This window comes from Mesoplodon densirostris, chromosome 13, assembly GCF_025265405.1.
Source record: "Mesoplodon densirostris isolate mMesDen1 chromosome 13, mMesDen1 primary haplotype, whole genome shotgun sequence".
In the NCBI taxonomy this organism is placed as follows: domain Eukaryota; kingdom Metazoa; phylum Chordata; class Mammalia; order Artiodactyla; family Ziphiidae; genus Mesoplodon; species Mesoplodon densirostris.
The window spans coordinates 84,586,662-84,612,013 of NC_082673.1; the positions used below are offsets into that span (position 1 = coordinate 84,586,662).

At 37.1% G+C, this 25,352-nt stretch overlaps 1 protein-coding gene across 10 annotated transcripts in view; it reads left to right on the forward strand.

The window, feature by feature from the left end:
• PHF20L1 (PHD finger protein 20 like 1) overlaps positions 1–25,352 on the forward strand; it is a 77,931-nt gene that overhangs the window by 35,304 nt on the left and 17,275 nt on the right. For all 10 annotated transcript variants that reach the window (XM_060115610.1, XM_060115612.1, XM_060115613.1 and 7 more), the window contains 5 exons: positions 99–351; positions 2,441–2,629; positions 2,891–3,097; positions 10,244–10,300; positions 11,564–11,671. In XM_060115610.1, the coding sequence (XP_059971593.1) occupies positions 99–351; positions 2,441–2,629; positions 2,891–3,097; positions 10,244–10,300; positions 11,564–11,671 (814 nt within the window). The remainder of the gene's footprint in view (positions 1–98; positions 352–2,440; positions 2,630–2,890; positions 3,098–10,243; positions 10,301–11,563; positions 11,672–25,352) is intronic.

The window sequence follows — 25,352 nt, forward strand, 5'->3', positions numbered from 1 at the left end:
AATGTTTTTGGATACTAAAGTTGCTTAACAATCAAAATAGAAAACAACAAAAATGAAGAAACCAAAATAAAAATATCAATTTTTTATTATTTATTCAGGCGATTTCACCTAAACCTCAAAGTCAGAAAAAAAATGAAGCTGACATTAGCAGTTCTGCCAACACTCAGAAACCTGCACTGTTATCCTCAACTTTGTCTTCAGGGAAGGCTCGCAGCAAGAAATGCAAACATGAATCTGGAGATTCTTCTGGGTGTATAAAACCCCCTAAATCACCACTTTCCCCAGAATTAATACAAGTCGAGGATTTGACGCTTGTATCTCAGCTTCCTTCTTCAATGATAAATAAAACTAGTGAGCACAGATTTTTAAAAAATAGTTACTTATCCTATAAGATACATTAAAAGCAGTTTGGTTGTAGTTATATTGTATTTTTATGAAGTTGCATTTTAAAAATTCAAACTTAAGTGGATATGATAGGGAAGACTTGAAACTATTTTAGGGGCAAAAAACATTTACATTTCTGACTGATGTATTGTACAGAGGTACAGTGACTATACTGCTGGTTAAGAAACCTTAGCATTTAATAACCAAAATTCCACTGTAGTTTGACTCTCCTCAACTAATAATCCAAGCACAATGAGAGGCCTGATTCATTACAAAAAAACAGAACAAAACCATTATGAGATACAAAAAGACCCATGGTGGATGTTTTCCTGAACTCCTAAGACTATTCTTATGGATAGATTTAGTTATTGTCCCCAGTTGTCTGTACCCGCTTCGGCAATACATTTTATTCAGTTCTTATTGTAGGATTTAGAGTGCAAACTTCAGTTTAATCTTACTAATGAAAGAAGAAGATTGCTTCCTTGATCTTATTTTTAAAGATTTTACTGTTTCAATACCACTGATCTTTCAAGAGTTAACTTGGTCTTTTTTAAATAGCCTTTTGACATGGGTTTGGATATATATAAGACAAGATTTGTGTTGACTGTGTGTTTCTCATGTTTTAGTATTCTAAGTTAGAGACATATGAAAAATAATTACCTGAAAAGTCACTGGGTAAAAGATAATTTTGCTGTTTATACAGTGAATGAATTAGTAACCTGATTATTAAATGAATATGACACACTTCCTTATGAACTTCTCCATATCATATCTTCCACAACAATTAAAAATGGTGACATTGAGAAGACTTCTATCAATCAAATATATTAACTTCCTCTTGCATTCCATTGCTATATTTTTTTTGCCAAACGTGTTTTTCAATTTTTGATCAGGTTTTGGTACTTCTTTGTTTTGTTTTGGTTCTTTTTAATAAATGAGTAGAAAGGATGGAAACAGAAAAACTCAATTGTTTCTTTATAAGCTTCATTTCATTATGGCATTTATCATGAAATAATATCATTAGTAGTCACTACAATGTCACATGACATTGATACGTATTTTATTTTGCAATTGTTTTGTATTTTGGTATTATGACCAGTGTTACAGCAATGGAATTTTATTCTTTTTTTTTCAATTATGACCATGTCTTTTGCATTTTGATTTTTGTAAAATTATTTTTAAATACCCAAAGCATCAACCTTTTTAGACTACTCTTATTTCCTCCTTTTAAATTAACATGCATATATTGGCTTATGTAGTCCTGCCTGTTCTAAATCATCAGACATATTTACATGCCATGTAGAAAGAAGAAAATGAAAGGTTAAAAAAAATTTCCAAACTTCTGTTAATACATAGCTAGAAGATGCTTAAATGGCTCACCAAGTTTTTTAAAACAAAACAAAAAACACGCGAGGGCAAGAGCAGTGTCATATTCTTTAAAAATCCTCGGGTTTTGCCCATAATGAGTACTTAAAGTTGTTTGTGTTGAATTTTTTTTAATGAATCAGGCCCAAATATATGTTTATAAAAATCCATTTGCGGGAACGAGGGTGGGATAAAATTACTTACCTAGTTTTACGTTGGCAAGTAAAGCACTAACTCTACAATGCATGTCAGATTTTTGTCACCTATGCCCCTGCCTTTTTTTTTCCTTAGAGTTTCTAGATTTGTAATGTAGCAAAAGGGATATATATATATATTTTTTTTAATCTTTGGCTATACAGAGATTATTTTCCCAAAGGAAAAATGGCAACTAACAAGGATCTGCAATTAGAGAATTAACTGTAGTCTGTTACTTGGGAAACTACCTGAAATTAATGTTCCATGTTATTTTTTTTTTTGGTTCTAGTAGGCTTTAGATTTTAGAAGTTTTGATTAACCCTTGTGAATGAGGGCAGTTTTTGCCTTTGATTACTTTTGGAACATGCCGTTCCTTGTGGATACCTTACAACATCAGAGGGCAGAATTTGAATCATTTTTCCCATTTTTCTCCTTAAGTATTATAAGATGATCCTGGCATGTATCTGCTTCGTGAACATTGAAGATCTTTTTCTAGGTCCTCCACAGCCTGTGAACCCCCCTAGACCTTTCAAGCATAGTGAGCGGAGAAGAAGATCTCAGCGTTTAGCCACCTTGCCCATGCCTGATGATTCTGTAGAAAAGGTTTCTCCTCCCTCTCCAGCCACTGATGGGAAAGTATTCTCCATCAGTTCTCAAAATCAGCAAGAGTCTTCAGTACCAGAGGGTAATGTATATTGCTTTTCTATAGAACCAAACATAAAAGAAGACAAAACACTGAGATAAAAATTATTAAAATATTAAGAAATTTCCACTTTTTCCTTAACAGCTTTTGGACTTATAAGCACTTCATTTAATTCTACAAGTATTTATTTAGTGCCTTGTTTATTTCCAGGCACTGTTTAATTTATATAACATTTTAATCCACGTGGATATTAACCAAGACAGTGTATTTATATTAACATATTACATTCTTTATTTTGTGTAGTGCCTGATGTTGCACATTTGTCACTTGAGAAACTGGGACCCTGTCTCCCTCTTGACTTAAGTCGTGGTTCGGAAGTTACAGCACCGCTAGCCCCAGATCCCTCTTACCATAATGAATGCCCCAGGGCAGAAAAGGAAGATACACAGATGCTTACAAATCTTTCTTCCAAAGCAGTAACTGATGGAAGAGGAGCTCCAACAGCATCAGGTAAAAAAGATTCATTTTACAAGTTAGCTAGGCTTGCATTGATACAGTAAAAACAGTTTGATGTATAATTACATTATTTTAATATGTAGTTCCTCTTTATAAATACTTCTCCATAACATCTGTGGAAGATAGGGTTTCTCAGTCTGTTTAACCTCCTTTTGTGTGACCATTTACTATCATATTCTCTGGATATACTTCTTATTTTGTCACTTTATCTACTTCCTTCTCCCTACTTCTTTCTTATATCCTGTTTCTACTAAATAGGAATTATTAGAACTAAATATAATTACAGAAGTTTCTTGGTTTTGAAGCCAGAAAATAACTTAATGGGCTCAATACTTAGGTTTAAGGATTTCATAGAATTTAATATTTAAGAAACACTTAGCTTAAATTAATTTATATACCTGTATCTTACATATAATTCCATATTTTGGAGCAGAATCTCCAAAATTTAAATGTAATTTGTTGTAATGTTATTTTGGGAGTCTAATGTGTAAAATCAGCCATACTCAGTAAGACATTTTTTGATGATTTTATGACACTTATTGTAATCTGAAATCTTTCAGAGGTATTTTATCAAGTTGATATTTTAATCTAACAGAATATTAGATTTATATTTATTTATATTTCCCTTATATGGTTACATTATTTTACTTGGAAGTTTTATAGAATTTCAACCTCAACCAAAGAGCCCCTACGGTAAAAGAAAAAAAAAAAAGGCAAATACTAATTTCAAATGCTTTTCCAGTAAATTACTAATTTGGAATTATCAGTAGATGGATGAATAAGGTGAATTGAGTCAGTTCAGAAGTAGGGAAAAACATAAAACTGTTTTTTGATTAGCAGCCAGAGAGTATTGGGATAATTGATTTTAGTAGCATCTTCTCTGAAACCACTTTATCAAATCCTTGGGTGAAGTATAAAATAGAGCTTGCTCTTTTCTGGTGGTGGTGTATATTAAAATAAAATGACTAAAGTAACTTAAGAAGCATACTTTTTATATTACTGCTGTTACCTTCTTGTTCCTTCTTTCAAAGTGAAAGTGTAACTAATATTAAACATACGGTGTTCTACAATTCCATTAATCAATAAAAGATTGAAGTTATTTTGTACGTGATAGTGTTTCCATATCTTGTTTTAAAAAAATCAGTGCCCATATTTGAAGATTTGTAGGCTTTGAAGCATTTCTTGTCATTTCCCAAAACTGATCCATTGTCTTTGGACAATTTCTAAGCCCCTTCTATCTGTAGGGTAATTAATTTTTCTTTTCCCTGTTTTCACAAGATTTCTGAATTACCTTTAACCCTTTGAGATACTTTTCCTGGTGAAGTTCTTATGAGTCCTTTAACAATCTGGAATTTGTTGCTGTACTGAATATATGAAAAATATGTTCAAGTTAAAATGATATATATTCATTGAGGAATTTATTTTTATTTATTTATTTTTAAAATGATAAAGTCATTAGTTTTTAAAATGTGTATATATATATATTTTTATAAATTTATTTAATTTTGGCTGTGTTGGGTCTTTGTTTCTGTGCGAGGGCTTTCTCTAGTTGCGGCAGCGGGGGCCACTCTTCATTGCGGTGCGCAGGCCTGTCACCATCGCGGCCTCAGCCTCTCGTTGTGGAGCACAGGCTCCAGACGCGCAGGCTCAGTAGTTGTGGCTCACGGGCCCACTTGTTCTGTAGCATGTGGGATCTTCCCAGATCAGGGCTCGAACCCATGATCCCTGCATTGGCAGGCAGCTTCTCAACCACTGCGTCACCAAGGAAGCCCCCAATGTGTATATTTTTAATTTATGTATTTAATTTATTTATTTTTGGCTGCTTCGGGTCTTCGTTGCTGCGCGCGGGCTTCTCATCGCAGTGGCTTCTTTTGTTGCAGAGCACGGGCACTAGGCGCGTGGGCTCAGTAGTTGTGGCTCATGGGCTCTAGAGTGCAGGCTCAGTAGTTGTGGCACACGGGCTTAGTTGCTCTGCAACATGTGGGATCTTCCCAGACCAGGGCTCGAACCTGTGTACCCTGCATTGGCAGGTGGATACTTAACCACTGCACCACCAGGGAAGCCCGGGGAATTTATTTTTAGATGTGCATTTGAAAACGTTTGTATTTTCTTTTATATAGCAATAGTAACAAGACTGAAAGATAGACGAATGTAAATAGCTGTATAATAACTAAGTTATGTTAGTTGAATGATGTATCCTAAAATATCAAAGTAGTGATTGTACATGGAAATATTTAATTCCAGTGATTTTGTGTCTAATCAGAGTACTAGCCTAGTGGTTTTTCGTTTTCCCCCCAGAATTTCTAGTATATTTATGGAGATGTAGCTAATTATCATTAGGGTGTGGTTCTTGTTTCTTATAATGGTTAAAAAATGTACTGAGGTAGAGGGAAGGCACAATATTTTTTTCCTTTTTAAGTATTCGAAAAACTATTTGAGAAAGTCAAAGTTGTAAGATAGTTTTCTGGAAAAGTGAAAGGTAGAGAGGAGTTTGGATATATAATGTAATGTATTTGTAAATTTGTTGAAGAGTGAGGATCATCTTATGTATGGTGATGACCGGCAACTTTAATTGCTTAAATCAAGGAAATGCATGGATTTAAATGTTAATTACTGGAAGTCCATTTGTTAGAGGGTCGAATACAGTCACAGCATTTGAATGTGGTGTTTGGGGGATTCTGATTTATTTCTATTACCCCCTTTTTTTTTTTTTTTTTTTTGCGGTACGCGGGCCTCTCACTGTTGTGGTCTCTCCCGTTGCGGAGCACAGGCTCTGGACACACAGGCTCAGCAGCCATGGCTCACGGGCCCAGCCGCTCCACGGCATGTGGGATCTTCCCGGACCGGGGCACGAACCCGTGTCCCCTGCATCAGCAGGCGGACTCTCAACCACTGTGCCCCCAGGGAAGCCCTCTATTACCCCTTTTAATTTTTTATTTTTTGAGGGAAGTAATGGAATTCAGGTCATGTTCTGATTGGACATCTTTTGATTAAAACCTTGTGAACCTGTCTGACCTGCACTGAAATTCTCAGTGGTCTGCGTGCTTTTTTCTCTCAACACTTTTGTTAGCTACCCTCTCGAAACTGTTTCGTAGTATTTGTTGGCCTTCTGTCTGCTTCCCAAGTTGTCTTCCATCTGCAGTAAAAGTACCAGGTGTTTTGTTTTTGTTTCTTCTTTCTTTTTAATTTTTTAATTTGTTTGCTTGGTTTGTTTCATGTTAATTATAAAAGTAAATTTTCTAACTGTTGAATTTTAAAACTTCTGTAGAAAGCATTATTTACCAGAACTTTTATCAAAGACATTTTCTGGTGGTATTTTTTTCAAATTGGAATTTTGGGGGTATTAAGAATGATGAGGATGTTAGTCGTTAACTGTGAAATAGTTTAACAGACTTAGAGTTTTACTTTTTCGGGTGAGTGATATGTGCATGCTCATATCACAGTCATGGTAAAGAATTAATGAGATTATGTGAATTATCCAATTATTATATACATGTGTTCTTAATAGGTTAACACTTGTTCTTCCAGTATAGATAATGAACTTGCCCTAATCCTCTGCATTCTTCCACTGGGAAGCATGCATAGAATATGACTAACCAAGGTTAAGAACACTACTGCTGCCCTCATTACCAAGAGCAGTCATTGGTGCCCTTGTAAAGATCGGTGGCTTTGTTTTTATTTTATTATCAGAATGCTTTCTCTAACAGAGCCAACCAGTTTTAGGTAAGGATAGAGCGTTAGTTCTGTTACTCTTAGTTCTGTCACTAACTGGGATTTTAACTAGTTTTCTTATTTATCTACTGGATATATGTACTGATATAACAAATGCTGAATTACTCTGACCCCTTCAAGGAGTTAAAATATGGAAGCTCAGTGTATGGATGGGTGAGACAATAACAGTCACATTCTGACTTGTGGGGACACCAATTGCACATTTACTTTCTAAAAAGCCTTTTTGTTTTAAAGTGTTTTTCAGTTTTTTTCCAGAATTGTACAAAACAGAACTACAACCAGAGACTCCGTAATCTCCCTCCACCCCACAGCAGATGTTCATGGCTTGTACAGAGCCTGGGGTTTCCACGGAGAGTCTCAGGGATAGCCTCCTTTTTTGTCAGGAGAATCAGATACTTAGCACACTGCCGAAACCTCCACATTACTGCGCCTTGCAGGATGTGAAAGCAGGCATGGCTCAGAGATCTGTGGCTCTTGCTTTAATCTAAACAGCTCCATTCGTTTTTTTTTTTTTTTTTAAGTTATTTATTTTATTTATTTTTGGCTGCGTTGGGTCCCCACTGCTGCAGCGTGGGCCCTCCCCAATCGCAGCGAGCAGGGGCCGCCCTTCATCACGGTGCGCGGGCTCCCCACTGCGGTGGCCTCACCCGCTGCAGAGCATGGGCTCCAGGCGCGCGGGCTTCAGCAGTTGCAGCACAAGGGCTCAGTAGTTGTGGCACAGCAGCCCAGCCGCTCCCCGGCATGTGGGATCCTCCCGGACCAGGGCTCGAACCCCCGCCCCCCGCACTAGCAGGCAGACTCCCAACCACTGCGCCACCAGGGAAGCCCTTCACTATTGTTCCTTGACTGCTCCTCCATTGTCTCCATATCTGATTAGCAACTGTTTGAATCTGCCTTTGGAACTCAGGGAAGGTCATGGAGGCTGAGTGAAGCCTATTTCCTTATATTCCTCAGTCAGAAGTCCAAAAATCAGCTTCACGGTGCTAAAAACATGGTGTCATCAGGGACGGTTCCTTTTTGAAGCTCTAGTGGACACTCCAGTTCCTTGCCTTTGCCAGCTTCTAGAGACTGCCCACATTCCTTGACTCGTGGCTCTCTCCTCCCATCTTCCACGCCGGCAATGTTGTGGCATCTCTCCATTCGTTTTTTTATTGTGTTTTTCATTTGGCGGTCGGGGGGGGGTTGTATTATGTATTGGAATATTATGTAATATTTTGTTTGACGAAAATGTTCTGTTGATAAAATTTAGTGTAAAAATCGCTATTCTGTAATATCCATGTACTTTGATTCCCAAATTCTAGTGCATGGTGAAATAAGAAATAAGGTCAATGTAGAGAACTTCTCATAAAATGAAATTGATTCTTTTGTAGAATTCTTGAATAGATCTATTTTTTTTTTCTATTTGGGCATGGGTGTTTTTAAAAGTCCTGCCATTATTGCATGTAGGAATATTTATTTTAATATCCTTAATTGTGTAAAATGTTGACAAGCCTTTCTCATTTCCCCAATTTTACTTTCAAAATTTTATCAGTTAAGAAATATAAAGGTTTGGGACCCACCAGAACATGTGAAAACAATCTAGAACTGGTTCTTCTGAAAGCACTCTTCTAGTTACTGAATCTGTTCTGCTGTGCTGACCTGTGTTCCGGAGCTGAGGTTCAGGACCATTTTATTTGTCTTCCAAGTACCTGAGGATCCCACACATTCCAGTCAGGAAAGGCAGCCCTGTAAGGCAGTTCCTTCCATTTGAATCACCCCAGGGGATTCTGGCCTTGCTCCACCTTTCACTCTGGCGATTCAGTGCTCCTGGGGATTAGGGAGGGACCTACAAGGCAATAATCATGATCAAGGGCTGCTTCTGGTATAGCTCTACTATCACAGAGGATTTAGAAAGCAAATCTCTTACTGTTTCTGTTGTAAATGCCTTGTCATTTTCAAGAAAATTGCATCAAATTTGTGGAATTTTTATGGTATTAATTGTTAGTAAACAGTAATTAGTAAATGGAAGTGAGGCATTTGTTCAACAGTTTTGATAATAAGGGAGTTTAATTGTATTTCTCTTTGCTCTGATGTCCTTTTCATTTTTTTGTCATAAGAAATCTTTTTGTCATGGAGGTTATCAATATTTTTACTTAATTTGAAACTTAATTATTAGAGCCTTATTAGCATTTAATTCAAGCTGAATTGTATTTTTAGATTTTTATTGTGTTTTATTTAAATTATGTAAATTATTTGCAGTAAGATGAATAGAGTGCTAGCTTTTTTGATACTGTACTGCAGTGATTTAAAAATCAAAGAACTCATAACTGGTGATATTAAAATATAATTTAATAGATTGAAATTGTATTTTAAATGCACTAGAGTATTTTTCTTAGATTAACCCTAGACACACATAAGATATTAGCATTGGCAGCGGTTGAATATGAGTTGAGAAGCTTGGTTAAGTGTGTCTGTGTCAGCAGCACAGTTCATGAGGTGCACTATTGGTTTAAAAATATATTTTGGACTATTAGATAATAAGACCTAAGTGCCACTAAGGTTGAATATTTTGTATGTGATAATAAGCCTTTATATCTTACATTTGGATAAAGACCAAAATAATTTATAGAATAATTCTGTTTTGGCTTTTATCGTTACCTAATAACACATTCATGATGGAGTTCAAAGGTACAAGTTTGTTTAGGCAACAGAGGTTAAATATTAGTTTAAAAATTTTATGCAGATTGTTGAAAACCAGTATAATTTAATGTGAAATTTAATATTTCATTTGGATGACTGGAAAAGCATTTTGTCATAATTGTCACAGGAGCAGAAATGTTACGTGGACCTACCACTGGAGTGCATTTCAACGTGGATTGCCAAAGGCTGTGATGCCGGAGTTGATCTTAACTGATTGCCTAGTGCATTTATCCTAACATTTTTTATGTTCAGACCCATATTTACGCTATTTCTAGAACTGATGTAGTCTCAAATTATTACCCCACCATAAAGGAGAAATTGAAAAAAAACACTTAGTAGTTATCAGACACTAAGCATTTCATCAGTACACATTTTGACTCACCTTATACTGATAACAACAGGAGGTAGATGCTCTCAGTCCTATTTAGCAGATAAGGAAACTGAAGCACTGAGAGATTAAATGATTTACTCGAGGCTGTGAGCTAATAAATGGTGGAACTAGGAATCTAATCTGAGTAGTCTGAGGGAACAAAAATCATTCTTAATTTATTATTCCTTTGAAGTAAGAAATCCCACTTCTTTGTTACTAGGTCAGGCAATAAAATAATGTAGACCTTTAGGGGAAAAGAGTCTTAGGTAGAGTTTTGTGAGCAATTGTAATTTAAAACATTGTCCCATACTTTTAACCCTTTCTGACTAAACTTACATATTTTTCCCCTAAACCTGCAGGAATATCGAAAACAGAAAAAAAAGTGAAATTGGAAGAAAAAAGCTCAACTACATTTGGTATGAACAGAAAGTAATCTTTAAGCAAAAGGCTATAGATGGCTTGGCAGTGGGAGGACGTAGTCTGTCCCTTACTTTTTACCTGTTAGTGCTCCTTTAGGTGTAAGTGATCATCTGTTTTAGTGTTTATTAGTGTTATTCGGCTCCAAATATGTGATTTCTTAAATACATATCTTGCAGTAGTATGTGTATTTTTTGTCAAGGGAGCCTAAGGCTTTCTCTGAGAACTTGATGTTTCTGAACATCTTTAAAACTATGACTGTTTAAAAATAAGCTACCATTTAATATTGTTGAAACTTAGAGAATGGATGGTAAATTAAAATAGCCATTTTTCAGCCTTTTTAAAAAAAATTTACTTTATAAAAAGTTACTAAGTTTTCTGCTGTCTTTTCTGTCTTCTGTGCTATCATGACTAAAAGTTTTTCTGCTATCTTTTCTGTCTTCTGTGCTATAATGACTAAAAGTTTTAGAATAATGGATAATAGTCTTAAGTATTCTACAGATTAGCTACCTGGAGCTTGAGTTACTGAAAGTTGGTTTAATAATGGTTGATAAGTTATGGGCTAAACCTTTCTGAGTTGGAACAATAGTTGAATATATGTGATGAATTAATTTTAAATAAAATACTCTAGGAAACTGTTTTAACATCTGTTCATTTTCTTTAAAGTGCATATGATTGGGAAAAAGGAATATTTTAAAATTTGGGGACAAAATTTAGTTTAATGAAATAAGTTTTTTTTCTTTGTGCTTTTTATTTTCATTCTTGTATACACTGGGAAAGTATTGAAAGACTGAAGGAATTATTTGTGGAAATGATCTAGTTTTTTTGTTTTTCCAAAGGAAAAAAAGTTCAAGTTTTTTTGTTTTTTATTTTTTAAGCTTCTAGTATATTTTCTCATTAAATTTTGTGTGGAAATGCTGAGTCTCCTCAGTCAGGTCTTTCTTAAGTTATGGAGTTTATTTCTTGCCACATCAGGAAACTGAGTTATATTACTCATTTAAAGATTTTAACTACTGTCTGTGTTAACTTTAAGGTGTCAGGAGTTGGGATTTCTCAACACTGCTAATGAAGATCCCCTCTTATAGCCCAATAAGCTAATCAGGAGTTCCAGACTCATGACAGGAACAGTTTAATTGAATCCATCCACTCTGGGCAGGTGACTGGAATAGCTGATTAAAACATAAATGCTGCTTTTAGGTTAACCACAGAGGAACAACTCAGGATCAGTCATGATTACTAACTTACTCACTTTGGTCATTTAGGTAAGAGAAAAGAAAAGGATAAAGAAAGAAAAGAGAAGAGGGACAAAGATCACTACAAACCAAAGCAGAAGAAGAAGAAGAAAAAGAAAAAGAAATCTAAGCAGCATGGTAAGTCCAGTCTTCCCTCAGTATCTGGTTGGTGGGGAGGGGGATTGGTTCCAGGACCCCCAGCAGATACCAAAATCCACTGATGCCCAAGTTTCTTATATCAAATGGCATGGTATATTCAGCCCTTCATACCTGTGGTTCCATATCCTTGGAAATTGAAAATTGATCCGCAGTTGGTTAAATCCCTAGTCGCAGAATTTGTGGATGCAGAGTGCTGACTGTATGCTAAAATGGTGATTCCTTTTTTTTTTTTTTTTTTGCGGTACACGGGCCTCTCACTGTTGGTGGCCTCTCCCATTGCGGAGCACAGGCTCCAGACGTGCAGGCTCAGCGGCTGTGGCTCACAGGCCTAGCCTCTCCGCGGCATGTGGCATCTTCCCGGACCGGGGCACGAACCCGTGTCCCCTGCATCGGCAGGCAGATCCTCTACCACTGCGCCACCAGGGAAGCCCGGTGATTCCCATTTTTAAAAATTCTAAGATGCTTTCAACTGTCCTTTTCTACCAAAATTATGGTAGGACAATATTCCCACATTCTTGACAGCTGAGAAGTTCCTGTAGTAGCTTTCCCTTGTCTTGCTAATTTTGAAAATATGCAGCTCTGTTTTACTACAGTCTGTAAGTTAAGTGGTTTATAAATTAATCACTGCAACTGATAGAATCTTTCATTGCCAGCGTTGTGGTGGACTGGATACCCTGACCAAGTACCCTTCTGTGTACTGAAGGAGTTATTCTCAATCTAGAATCTTACAGTCCCTTGAATTAGCTTTCAAAAATAAGGGAAAATATTTTTAGAAAAACCTGGAAAAAACCAAATTATTTTTCTATCAATAGCCTGTCTCTAAAGGATGTCCTTTTAGATAGTCATTAAAGCAAAAATCATTCCTGGAGGTAAGAGGTTACCATATAATGAGAAAGGTTCAGTTCACTTTATGTCTTTCTAGACATACAATTTCTAAATTTCATCACTGAGTAACATCCTCATATCTTTCTTAGTAATTAATAAATTAACAAAACTCAAAAGTATCTGTAAGGGTACTAAGAAAGTTGGCAGCTGCACAGTTGATCTAACAGACCTGTTCAGGACACTGTACTCAGCCGCTGCAGAGTAGACAGTTTTATCAAACAGACACAAACATTTATTAAAATTGACCATGGGATGCAGCTTCAAGCAAACCTCAACCCATTTTAAAGATATTATAGTTAACTAAAAATCAGTATTGAAAAGACAAAAAGTCCCATCTGTTTAGAAATCAAGCAAAATATTTTTATGTAATTTATGGATGAAAGCACAGTACCAAAGGGAAGGTAAGATGTTAAGAACCTGACAGGTGATGAAAATGTTATGTATGTGTCAAAACTTGAGAATGTAATTAAAATGGCACTTTGAAGAAGAATATCAATTGGTGTACATGCTTATATTAGAAAAGAAAGCTGAAAGTCAGCTAAGTCTCGAGCTTAAGAAGTTAGAAAAGAATAAGTCCAAATAAAGTAGAAGTGAATATGAATAATAAACATATGAGCAGAAATTAATAAACTAAAAAGACATGCTAGGAAGAAATGAAAAGTGCCAAAATTAATTTTTTTGTAAAAAACAAATAAGATGAACAAACCTCCGCGAAGGCTGTTAAGAAAAAAAAGACAAAATGTACAAATAAACGATACTAAGAATAAAGAGAACATAACTACAGATGCTCCAGACATAAAAATAAGATAATGTAAACAACTTTATGCCAGTGAACTTGAGAGGTTATTTGAAGGTATGGGCAATTGCCAGAAACCAAACTTATTCAGGAAGGTAGAAACCTGAATAGTCTTCAAACCTTGAAAGAAATTTAATCAGCATTTTAAAATCTTTTCACAAAGAAAGACATCCAGGTCCAACAAGTTTTGCTGTCAAGTTCTACCAAGCATTAAAGAAGCAGATTATTCCAAACTTACATAAATCATTTTAGAATGTAGAAAAAGAGGGCGCACTCCTGTAGTGGGATGAATCGTGTCCCCCGCAAGTAGGTGTCCAACTCCTGACCCCCATACCTGTGAATGTGACTGTATTCGGGAATAGGATCTTCGCTGATATGATTAAGATTGAGGTCATCTGGGTTTTGGAGTGGACCCTAAAGCCAATGACTAGTGTCTTATAAGAGAAAGGAGAGGGGGATTTGAGACACAGGGGAGAAGCCTGTGCAAACACATAGGAAGTGATTGGAGTGATGCAGTTCCAAGCCAAGGAGCTTGAGCCACCAAAAGCTGCAAGAGGCAAGCAAGAATTTGCCCCTAGAGGCTTCAGAGGGAGATGGCCCTGCTGAGACCTAATTGGACTTCTGGCCCCCCAAACTGAGAGAGAATAAATTTCTATTGTTTCAGTCCACCAAATTTGTGGTAATTTGTTGGGGCAGCCCTAGGAAACTAATAAAACTCCAAATTCACTTTAGATGATTTAAGAAGCTTTGCTCTCAAAATCAGAAGAGAACGGTATGGGAAAGGACAATCACAGGCTATTCTTATTTATGGACAAAGATGCGAAATACATAAATAAATGTTCTGGAATTAAATCTAGCAGTATATTTAAAAGTATGACCGCATAGCTTTGGAATGCAGAGTTGGTTTGACATTAGAAAATCAATGAAATTCACCACAGTAACATTACAGTTTTGATAAATGTAGAAAAACCATTTGATACATCCATGTGTACTTATGTTTGAAAAAAAAACTATGAATAGCTGATTATAAAACTTCATTTAGAAACATAAAGAAGGCCTAAACAAATGGGAGATAATTCATGTTCATGGGGTTGTAGATTTGCTATTGATGGCACTTCAAATAAATCTATAGGTTCATTGCTGATTCTAAAACTTAATATGGAAGAGTAAAGAGCCAAAGATAATATAGTCACTCTTGAAGAAGAATAAGGAGAAGAATTACTGTTCAGTTATCGTTATTACAGCAGTGAGGTATTTTGAAAGAATAGATTTATTAAGAACAGGATAATCCAAAGCAGATTCATACATATTTCAAAACTTGGTTTATTCAAAGCTGGCATCTTAGTTTAACAGGTAAGGGGTTAACTTTTCAGTAATTGGTATTAGAACAATTTATAATCCATATGGTGAAGAAGAATGAAACTGGACTCCACCTTACACCGTACACAAAAGTCAATTCCAGGTTGATTAAAGACTTAGTATGTGAAAGACAAAACTACAGAACTTCGAAAGTATAGGAAAACACCTTTATGAACTTTGGGCAGATATTTCTAAACAAAAAATGCTAACCCAAAACAAAAAGGTTGAAAATGTGACTAGACTGAAATGAACTTTTGTTCATCACAAGCATTATAAAGAGAGTGAAAACACAGTACAAACCATAAGAAGATACTGGCAATGCAAATACCTGACAAGGCATTAGTATTCAAAATGTATTTCAAACCCTTACAGATCAAAAAGGAAAAGAAAACGCAGTATGAAAATGGACAAAAGGTTTCAACAGGTATTTCACAGAAGTGGAAACCTGAAAATGATAAAATGATTATATAATACAGTGCTCACTCTTATGAGAAGCTGCATAATGCAGTTTTCAGAACCTGGTGAAATCTATTTCCTATCTGCCACATGGGCAGAAATTACAAGGTGGATGATGTCAGATGTTGCTGAGGAGATGGAGACAGCTGTACAACTGCTATGGAAAAGCAGTGATGCTTTTCTGATGACAGTAGAGTTGACGATGTGCTTACCACATGACCTCAGATTCCTAACTAAACTCACACCGTAGTTACATCAGGAGACATGTATAAGAATGTTCACAGCAGCACTGGCATTGGCCCAGGTGTCCACCTGTCCATTCAGTGGACTCTGTAACACTATGTAAATAAATGGATTGTACCCACTGGAATCTCATCAACAAAATGGTTAAGCTAAAAATCAAGTCACTGAATTGGTTCAAGATGGCAGAGTAGAAGGATGTGCTCTCACTCCCTCTTGCGAGAGCACCGGAGTCACAACTAACTGCTGAACAGTCATTTACAGGAAGACACTGGAACTCACCAGAAAAGATACCCTACATCCAAAGACAAAGGAGAAGCCACAATGAGATGGTAGGAGGGGCGCAATCACAATAAACTCAAATCCCATAACTGCTGGGTGGGTAACTCACAGACTGGAGAACACTTATACCACAGAAGTCCACCCACCGGAGTAAAGGTTCTGAGCCCCACATTAGGCTTCCCAACCTGGAGGTCTGGCAACAGGAGGAGGAATTCCTAGAGATCAGACTTTGAAAGCTAGTGGGATTTGATTGCAGGACTTCAACAGGACTGGGGGAAACAGAGACTCCACTCTTGGAGGGCACACACAAAGTAGTGTGCACATCGGGACCCAGAGGAAGGAGCAGTGACCCCATAGGTGACTGAACCAGACTTACCTGCTCGTGTTGGAGGGTCTCCTGCAGAGGTGGGGGGTGGCTGTATCTCACTGTGAGGACAAGGACACTAGCAGCAGAAGTTCTAGGAAGTACTCCTTGGTGTGACTCCTCACAGAGTCCGCCATTAGCCCCATCAAAGAGCCTGGGTAGGTTCCAGTGTTGGGTCACCTCAGGCCAAACAACGAACAGGGAGGGAACAGAGCCCCATCCATCAGCAGACAAGCAGATTAAAGTTTTACTGAGCTCTGCCCACCAGAGCAACAGCCAGCTCTACCCACCACCAGTCCCTCCCATCAGGAAACTTGCACAAACCTCTTAGATAGCCTCATCCACCAGAGGGCAGACAGCAGAAGCAAGAAGAACTACAATCCTGCAGCCTGTGGAACAAAAACCACATTCACAGAAAGATAGACAAGATGAAAAGGAAGAGGGCTATGTACCAGATGAAGGAACAAGATAAGACCCTAGAGAAACAACTACGTGAAGTGGAGATAGGCAACCTTCCAGAAAAAGAATTCAGAATAATGATAACGAAGATGATCCAGGACCTCGGAAAAAGAATAGAGGCAAAGAGTGAGAAGATGCAAGAAATGTTTAACAAAGACTTAGAAGAATTAAAGAACAAACAAACAGAGATGAACAATACAATAACTGAAATGAAAAATTCACTAGAAGGAATCAATAGCAGAATAACTGAGGCAGAAGAATGGATAAGTGACCTGGAAGACAGAATGGTGAAATTCACTGCTGCAGAACCGAATAAAGAAAAAAGAATGAAAAGAAATGAAGACAGTCTAAGAGACCTCTGGGACAGCATTAAACACAACAACATTTGCATTATAGGGGTCCCAGAAGGAGAAGAGAGAGAGAAAGGACCAGAGAAAATATTTGAAGAGATTATAGTTGAAAACTTCCCAAACATGGGAAAGGAAATAGCCACCCAAGTCCAGGAAGCGCAGAGAGTCCCATACAGAATAAACCCAAGGAGAAACACAGTAATCAAATAGGCAAAAATTAAAGACAAAGAAAAATTATTGAAAGCAGCAAGGGAAAAACAACAAATAGCATACAAGGGAACTCCCATAAGGTTAACAGCTGATTTCTCAGCAGAAACTCTACAAGCCAGAAGGGAGTGAGTGGCATGACATATTTAAAGTGATGAAAGGGAAGAACCTACAACCAAGATTACTCTACCTGGCAAGAATCTCGTTCAGATTCGATGGAGAAATCAAAAGCTTTACAGACAAGCAAAAGCCAAGAGAATTCAGCACTACCAAACCAGCTCTACAACAACTGCTAAAGGAACTTCTCTAAGTGGGAAACGAGAAGAAAAGAACATACAAACACAAACTCAAAACAATTAAGAAAATGGTAATAGGAACATGCATATCAATAATTACCTTAAACATGAGTGGGTTAAATGCTCCAACCAAAAGACACAGGCTCGCTGAATGGATACAAAAACAAGACCCATATATATGCTGTCTAAAGAGACCCACTTCAGGCCTAGGGACATACAGACTGAAAGGGAATGGAAAAAGATACTCCATGCAAATGGAAGTCAAAAGAAAGCTGGAGTAGCAGTACTCCTATCAGATAAAATAGACTTTAAAATAAAGAATGTTACAAGAGACAAGGAAGGACACTACATCTTGATCAAGGGATCAATCCAAGGAGATGATATAACAATTATAAATATATATGAACCGAACATAGGAGCACCTCAATACATAAGGCAACTGCTAACAGCTATAAAAGAGGAAATCGACAGTAACATAATAATAGTGGGGGACTTTAACACCTCACTTACACCAATGGACAGATCATCCAAGCAGAAAATTAACAAGGAAACACAAGCTTTAAATGACACAATAGACCAGATAGATTTAATTGATATTTATAGGACATTCCATCCAAAAACAGCAGATTACACTTTCTTCTCAAGTGCACACGGAACATTCTCCAGGGTAGATCACATCTTGGATCACAAATCAAGTTTCAGTAAATTTAAGAAAGTTGAAATCATATCAAGCATCTTTTCTGACCACAACACTATGAGATTAGAAATCAATTACAGGGAAAAAATGTAAAAACAACGAACACACGGAGGCTAAACAATACATTAGTAAATAACCAAGAGATCACTGAAGAAATCAAAGAGGAAATCAGAAAATACCTAGAGACAAATGACAATGAAAACACAACGATCTAAAACCTATGGGATGCAGCAAAAGCCGTTCTAAGAGTAAAGTTTATAGCATTACAAGCCTACCTCAAGAAACAAGAAAAATCTTAAATAAACAATCTAACCTTACACCTAAGGAACTAGAGAAAGAAGAGCAAACAAAACCCAAAGTTAGCAGAAGGGAAGAAATCATAAAGATCAGAGCAGAAATAAGTGAAATAGAAACAAAAGAGTAGCAAAGATCAATAAAAATAAAAGCTTGTTCTTCAAGAAGATAAACAAAATTGATAAACCATTAGCCAGACTCATCAAGAAAAAGAGGGAGAAGACTCAAATCAATAAAATCAGAATGAAAAAGAAGTTACAACAGACACCACAGAAATACAAAGCATCCTAAGAGACTACTACAAGCAACCCTATGCCAATAAAATGGACAACCTGGAAGAAATGGACAAATTCTTAGAAAGGTATAACCTTTCAAGAGTGAACCAGGAAGAAATAGAAAATATGAACAGACCAATTGCAAGTAATGAAATTGAAACTGTGATTAAAAATCTTACATCAAACAAAAGTCCAGGACCAGATGGCTTCACAGGCGAATTCTATCAAACATTTAGAGAAGAGCTAACACCCATCCTTCTCAAACTGTTCCAAAAAAATGCAGAGGAAGGAACACTCCCAAACTCATTCTATGAGGCCACCATCACCCTGATAACCAAAACCAGACAAAGATACTACAAAAAAAGAAAATTACCAGTATCACTGATGAATACAGATGCAAAAATCCTCAACAAAATACTAGCAAACAGAATCCAACACATTAAAAGGATCATACACCATGATGAAGTGGGATTCATCCCAGGGATGCAAGGATTCTTCAATATATGCAAATCAATCAATGTGATACACCATACTAACAAACTGAAGAATAAAAACCATATGATCATCTCAATAGATGGAGAAAAAGCTTTTGACAAAATCCAACAACCTTCTATGATAAAACCTCTCCAGAAAGTGGGCATAGAGGGAACCTACCTCAACATAATAAAGGCCATATATGACAGACCCACAGCAAACATCATTCTCAATGGTGGAAAACTGAAAGCATTTCCTCTAAGATCAGGAACAAGACAAGGATGTCCACTCTCACCACTATTATTCTACATAGTTTTGGAAGTCTTAGCCACAGCAGTCAGAGAAGGAAAAGAAAGAAAAGCAATACAAACTGGAAAAGAAGAAGTAATCTGTCACTGTTTGCAGATGACATGATACTATACATAGAGAATCCTAAAGATGCCACCAGAAAACTACTAGAGCTAATCAATGAATTTGGTAAAGTTGCAGGATACCAAATTAATGCACAGAAATCTCTTGCATTCCTATACACTAATGATGAAAAATCTGAAAGAGAAATTAAGGAAACACTCCCATTTACCATTGCAACAAAAAGAATAAAATACCTAGGAATAAAGCTACCTATGTTGACAAAAGACCTGTATGCAGAAAACTATAAGACACTGATGAAAGAAATTAAAGATGATACCAACAGATGGAGAGATATACCACGTTCCTGGCCTGGAAGAATCAATATTGTGAAAATGACTCTACTACCCAAAGCAATCTACAGATTCAATGCAATTCCTATCTAGTTACCAATGGCATTTTTTACAGAACCAGAACAAAAAAGTCTTAAAATTTGTATGGAGACACAGAAGATCCTGAATAACCAAAGCAGTCTTGAGGGAAAAAAAACGGAGCTGGAGGAATCAGACTCCCTGGCTTCAGACTATACTACAAAGCTACAGTAATCAAGACAATATGGCACTGGCACAAAAACAGAAAAATAGATCAATGGAACAGGATAGAAAACCCAGAGATAAACCCACACACATATGGTCACCCTGTCTTTGATAAAGGAGGCAAGAATATACAATGGAGAAAAGACAGTCTCTTCAGTAAGTGGTGCTGGGAAAACTGGACAGCTACATGTAAAAGAATGAAATTAGAACACTCCATAACACCATACACAAAAATAAACTCAAAATGGATTAGAGACTTAAATGTAAGACTGGACACTACAAAGCTCTTCGAGGAAAACATAGGAAGAACACTCTTTGACATAAATCATAGCAAGATCTTTTTTGATCCACCTCCTAGAGTAATGGAAATAAAATAAAAAATAAACAAATGGGACCTAATGAAACTTAAAAGCTTTTGCAAAGCACAGGACACTAAACAAGATGAAAAGGCAGTCCTCAGAATGGGAGAAAATATTTGCAAACGAAGCAACTGACAAAGGATTAATCTCCAAAATGCACAAGTTGCTCATGCAGCTCAAAATAAAAAAAAAAAAAAAACCCAATCCAATAATGGGCAGACGAGATAAACAAACATTTCTCCAAAGAAGGTATACAGATTTCCAACAAACACATGAAAGGATGCTCAACATCACTAATCATTAGAGAAATGCAAATCAAAACTACAATGAGGTATCACCTCACACCAGTCAGAATGGCCATCATCAAAAAATCTAGAAACAATAAATGCTGGAGAGGGTGTGGAGAAAAGGGAACCCTCTTGCACTGTTGGTGGGAATGTAAGTTGATACAGCCACTATGGAGAACAGTATGGAGGTTCCTTATAAAACTAAAAATAGAATTAACATATGAACCAGTAATCCCACTACTGGGCATATACCCAGGGAAAACCGTAATTCAAAAAGACACATACACCCCCAATGTTCATTGCAGCACTATTTACAATAGCCAGGTCATGGAAGCAACTGAAATGCCCATCGACAGACAAATGGATAAAGAAGATGTGGTACATATACATAATGGAGTGTTAGCCATAAAAAGGAATGAAATTGGGTCATTTGTAGAGACGTGGATGGATCTAGAGACTGTCATACAGAGTGAAGTAAGAAAGAGAAAAACAAATATCGTATATTAATGCATATATGTGGAACTTAGAAAAATGGTACAGATGAACCAGTTTGCAGGGCAGAAATAGAGACACAGATGTAGAGAACAAACGTATGGACACCAGGGGGGAAAGCGGTGGGGTGGTGGTGGTGGGATGAATTGGGAGATTGGGATTGACATGTATACACTAATATATATAAAATGGATAACTAAGAAGAATAAATAAATAAAAATCAAGTCACTGAAGAAAACATGTACAGTAATATGATTTCATTTATATAAAGATCAAAAATTTGTAAAAGTGTTAAGTATATTTTTTAGAGATTCAAATCTATGTAGCAAAAGCATGAAGGAAAGCAAGAGAATGATGAATAGAAATTTAGGATAGTGATTACCTCTGAGGTGGACAAAGGAAATTTATTAGTTCAAATTGGAAAGTGGTACAAAGGAAGCTTCAAAACTGACAATGATATCCTCTTAAATTTTATGATGAGTACCTAAGTCTTTTGTAGTATTTATGTGCTTTATGTCATACCCATTTTTTCCCCGTATTCATCAAACACTTAAAAAAAAAAAACAGTTGTAAAAACTGTAAAGCCAACGAGGTAATTTCAGACTTGGTAGTCACTTTTGGTAAATTCTTCAGATTTTAACTCTCTCTATAGGCCAAAAATAATATCTAATCTTGCCACAAGATATGAAGTTTCTACATTTTCTAACTCTAAAGCTACCAAAGTAAATTTAAAGATATGGGATCAAAATGGGATTGAAAAACTTGAAACCACTTCCCAGAGAGTATCTTGAACATCTCTGGACACTTCTGTGTCTGCACTGGTCCTCAGCCTTTCTCCTCCACCCCACCCCTTCACAGATAGCTCTATGGAATCCATACTAGAGAGAACCTAACGTTAGGAGGCTCTGGAGCTCTGTAGGAAGCCATGAACCACAGATTCCCTTGTTTAGTGACTACCCTCCCGTGATTATGTATCAGAATGCAGAAATGACAAGCTTCACACTGCAGACCAGACTGCCAGATGAACTCCCAGCTGAGCAGAGGCTGAGGGGATTTGGCTGCCTTGGGTATTCCAACAGAGACACCGAGGCGTGAGGGCAGGAAGGGCCAAGCTTTTTAAGTCACCTTACGTTGCATCGGCAAACAGGTCTCTTCCAGTACTACAGCAGCAGATGCAGAATCCTGTGTACCAAAACACCTGTGAAAGTGGGGAAAAGATAACAGGGAGGGGCTGACAAAGAACAAAGTAAGAAGTGGGCCGTACCTGGGAGCAAAGTGAGGGGTACTTATGAGAAGGCAGGAAGTGGTAACTTGAAAGAAAGGAGAGTGATTAGGATTAATAAGTCTTAGAGAAAAAAGTGCAGAGAAAATTTGCACCTCAGAATTGTAACCCACCATTACCTATGGTAACCCTATTTATAAAGAGCCATTAAAAAAATAAACCTTTAAAAAATGTTTTAAAATTAGATCTATAAATGAAAATCTTAACTTTGAAAGTAGAGTCCTGGTAAATACTAACGATGTACAGAAGCATTGCTCTTCGTACACAGCAGGTGTTGGGTCGAGTAATCACCAACATCTTTGCAATTAGTTATTACATTTGAGGAGAATTTTTTCTGGGCTATTTACATTTATCTTGGAAATGACACTTTTCCCCAGATGATTAAATTTGAAGAGTGTTCTTTAAACTGGAAATAGGGGATTTTAAGTAACTTTGAAATTTCAAAGACATCTTAATTTTAAAGAATTCACATTATTACTACGTGAGGTTCCTAATAGAATATGTATTTTAGTCTGCAATTACTGCCATTAAGGAGTTTAAAAAAATCTTTCTTTTCATCACTCAGTGTGATTTTGCATATCCTGCTGGTGCTTATTATGTACCAAACACTAAGCATTTTACATATACTAGTTCATTTAATCCCCACATTAACCTTTTACGGTGGGGCCTGTTATCCCCAGTTTATAAACAGTTAACTAAAACAGATGAAGAGAGTTGTCCACGCTCACATGGCTAGTAAGTGGAGAAAAGCAGATTGAAACCCAGGCAGTCTGGCTTCTGAGTCTTAATTTTAACTTTAACCATCATGCTGTGTTGTTAATCTTACCTTCTGTGTCTTAAAGATTGTTTACTAGGCTGTGTATCCTTCCCTCCTTGTGTTTGTTGGCATACTAAGTCAGTAGTTATCTGTTTAAATGAAGTTATGGAAAGTAGTAATTGAGTTATGTAGTTCTTTATAATTATCCCATTCAAGAGTGGGTTGACATGTTTCAATTACCAGAATTAGTTTACATAATATACAACTAACATTGTGTTCAATCTGTGTGAGAAATTGCCGTGTTGGATTCTATTTTAGAGTGACATCTTTGCCAGTCTTTAACTTTGTTATTTTGAGCAAATCTCATCATCTCTTTGTCTTTCATGTATCTGTAAATATGAGAAAACTGAAGGCATACAGAGGTTTAAAAGAACTAGAATGAGAAATGCAAAGAGAATTCAAAGTATTGTATAGTAAAAACAAAGATTCCCTTCCAGGCACTTGTAAGCAAGCGTATATGTTAAGAGTGGTAAAAAGCATGCATAAATATCTGCTAGGAAAGATATGATGTGTTTTGTGTGTGGTAAAAGCAGAACAAAATAAATTCTATTTAGAGAAGCTTTATGTAGAAGATTACATTGCTCTAACCCTGAAACATAACAGTAGACTTTTATTCATAATAGCCCGAGGGCATGGGAGTGGGGAATACAGGAGGGGTGTAGAATGCTAAGAAATTTTGTTCAGTTGCTAATATAATGTAAAGAGATTAAATGTCAGCCGTGTTTTATTTTTAACACCAAATTGAGATTTTTACCATTTTTATACTCAGCCTGTACTTCTGCTTTCACTTTTGCTGAGAGGGCATTATAGCATGTCATGGATGAAAGGGCAGCTTTTGAGAGCTGAGTGTGTGGGTTCAAATCCTGATGGCAACACTTAGAGCTTGGATGACCTTTGGCAAGTTATTTAAATGCTATAAACCTCAGTTTCCTCACTTGTAAAAGGGTAATGATAGTTTCTACTATGTAGGTTTATTGTTAGGATGCCTTAAGATAATTCTGAAGTATCGATACTTAACCCAGTGCCTGGCTAGCGTTTAATCAGTGCCCTTCACATTTCCATGCCTGTGCTTGAGTAACATGGTGCTGGCAGCTCTGCAGTTTCTGGGAGGCTATGAGAGAAGGCTCCGTAGGCTGACAGCGCCAGCATCATCTGGGAGTGGCCCCACTGCTGAATGACGCAGGCGTGAGGCCCAGGCAGTGGTTTGAACAAGCTTTCCAGTGTGTGTACACGTTAAATGTTGCAATCCACTAGTGATGCGTTTTGTCGAAGAGTAAGGCTTCTGTAGTCAGGCTATCTGGGCTCAAATGTTGGATTTGCCATTGATAGCTGTGTATTCTTGGGCAACTTAACTTTTTCTGCCTCTGTTTTTTCATTTGTAAAACAGCACTAGCAGTTGAGGCTCCCTTATTGGATAGTTGTGAGGATTGCGAGTTAGTCCACATAAAGCACTTAGAGTCCAGTTTGGCACCTAGAGAGGTCTTGGTAAACGTGAGCTCTGCTGTGATATTTATGATGACCACTGTATTAGCTTCCCACTGCTGCTGCCACAACGACATACCAGTGACTTAAAAACACACATTGATTACCTTAAGGTTCTGAAGGTCAGAAGTCCAAAATGGCTCTCACTGGGCTAAAATCAGGGTGTCAGGACTGCATTCCTTTCTGGAGGCTCTAGGGGAGAATCCGCTTTCTTGCCTTTTCCAGATTCCAGAGGCTGCCAAGTGTCCTGGCCCTTGTCCCACTCACATCTTCAAAGCCAGCAGTGGTGGCTCGAGTCTTTTCTTACTTTACATCACTCTGGCACTGACTCTTTTGCCCCCTCTTTTACTTTTAGGGACCCTCGTGTTGATATTAGGCCAACCCAGATAAGTCAGGATAATGTCTTATTTTAAGGTCAGCTGATTTCCAGCCTGGTTCTATCAGCAACCTTAACTCCCCTTTGCCATGTAACCCAGCCTATTCACAAGTCTGGGGATTAGGCTGTGGACGTTTTAGGGGACCATTATTCTGCTTCCCACACTACCAGCTTCTGATGGATGATA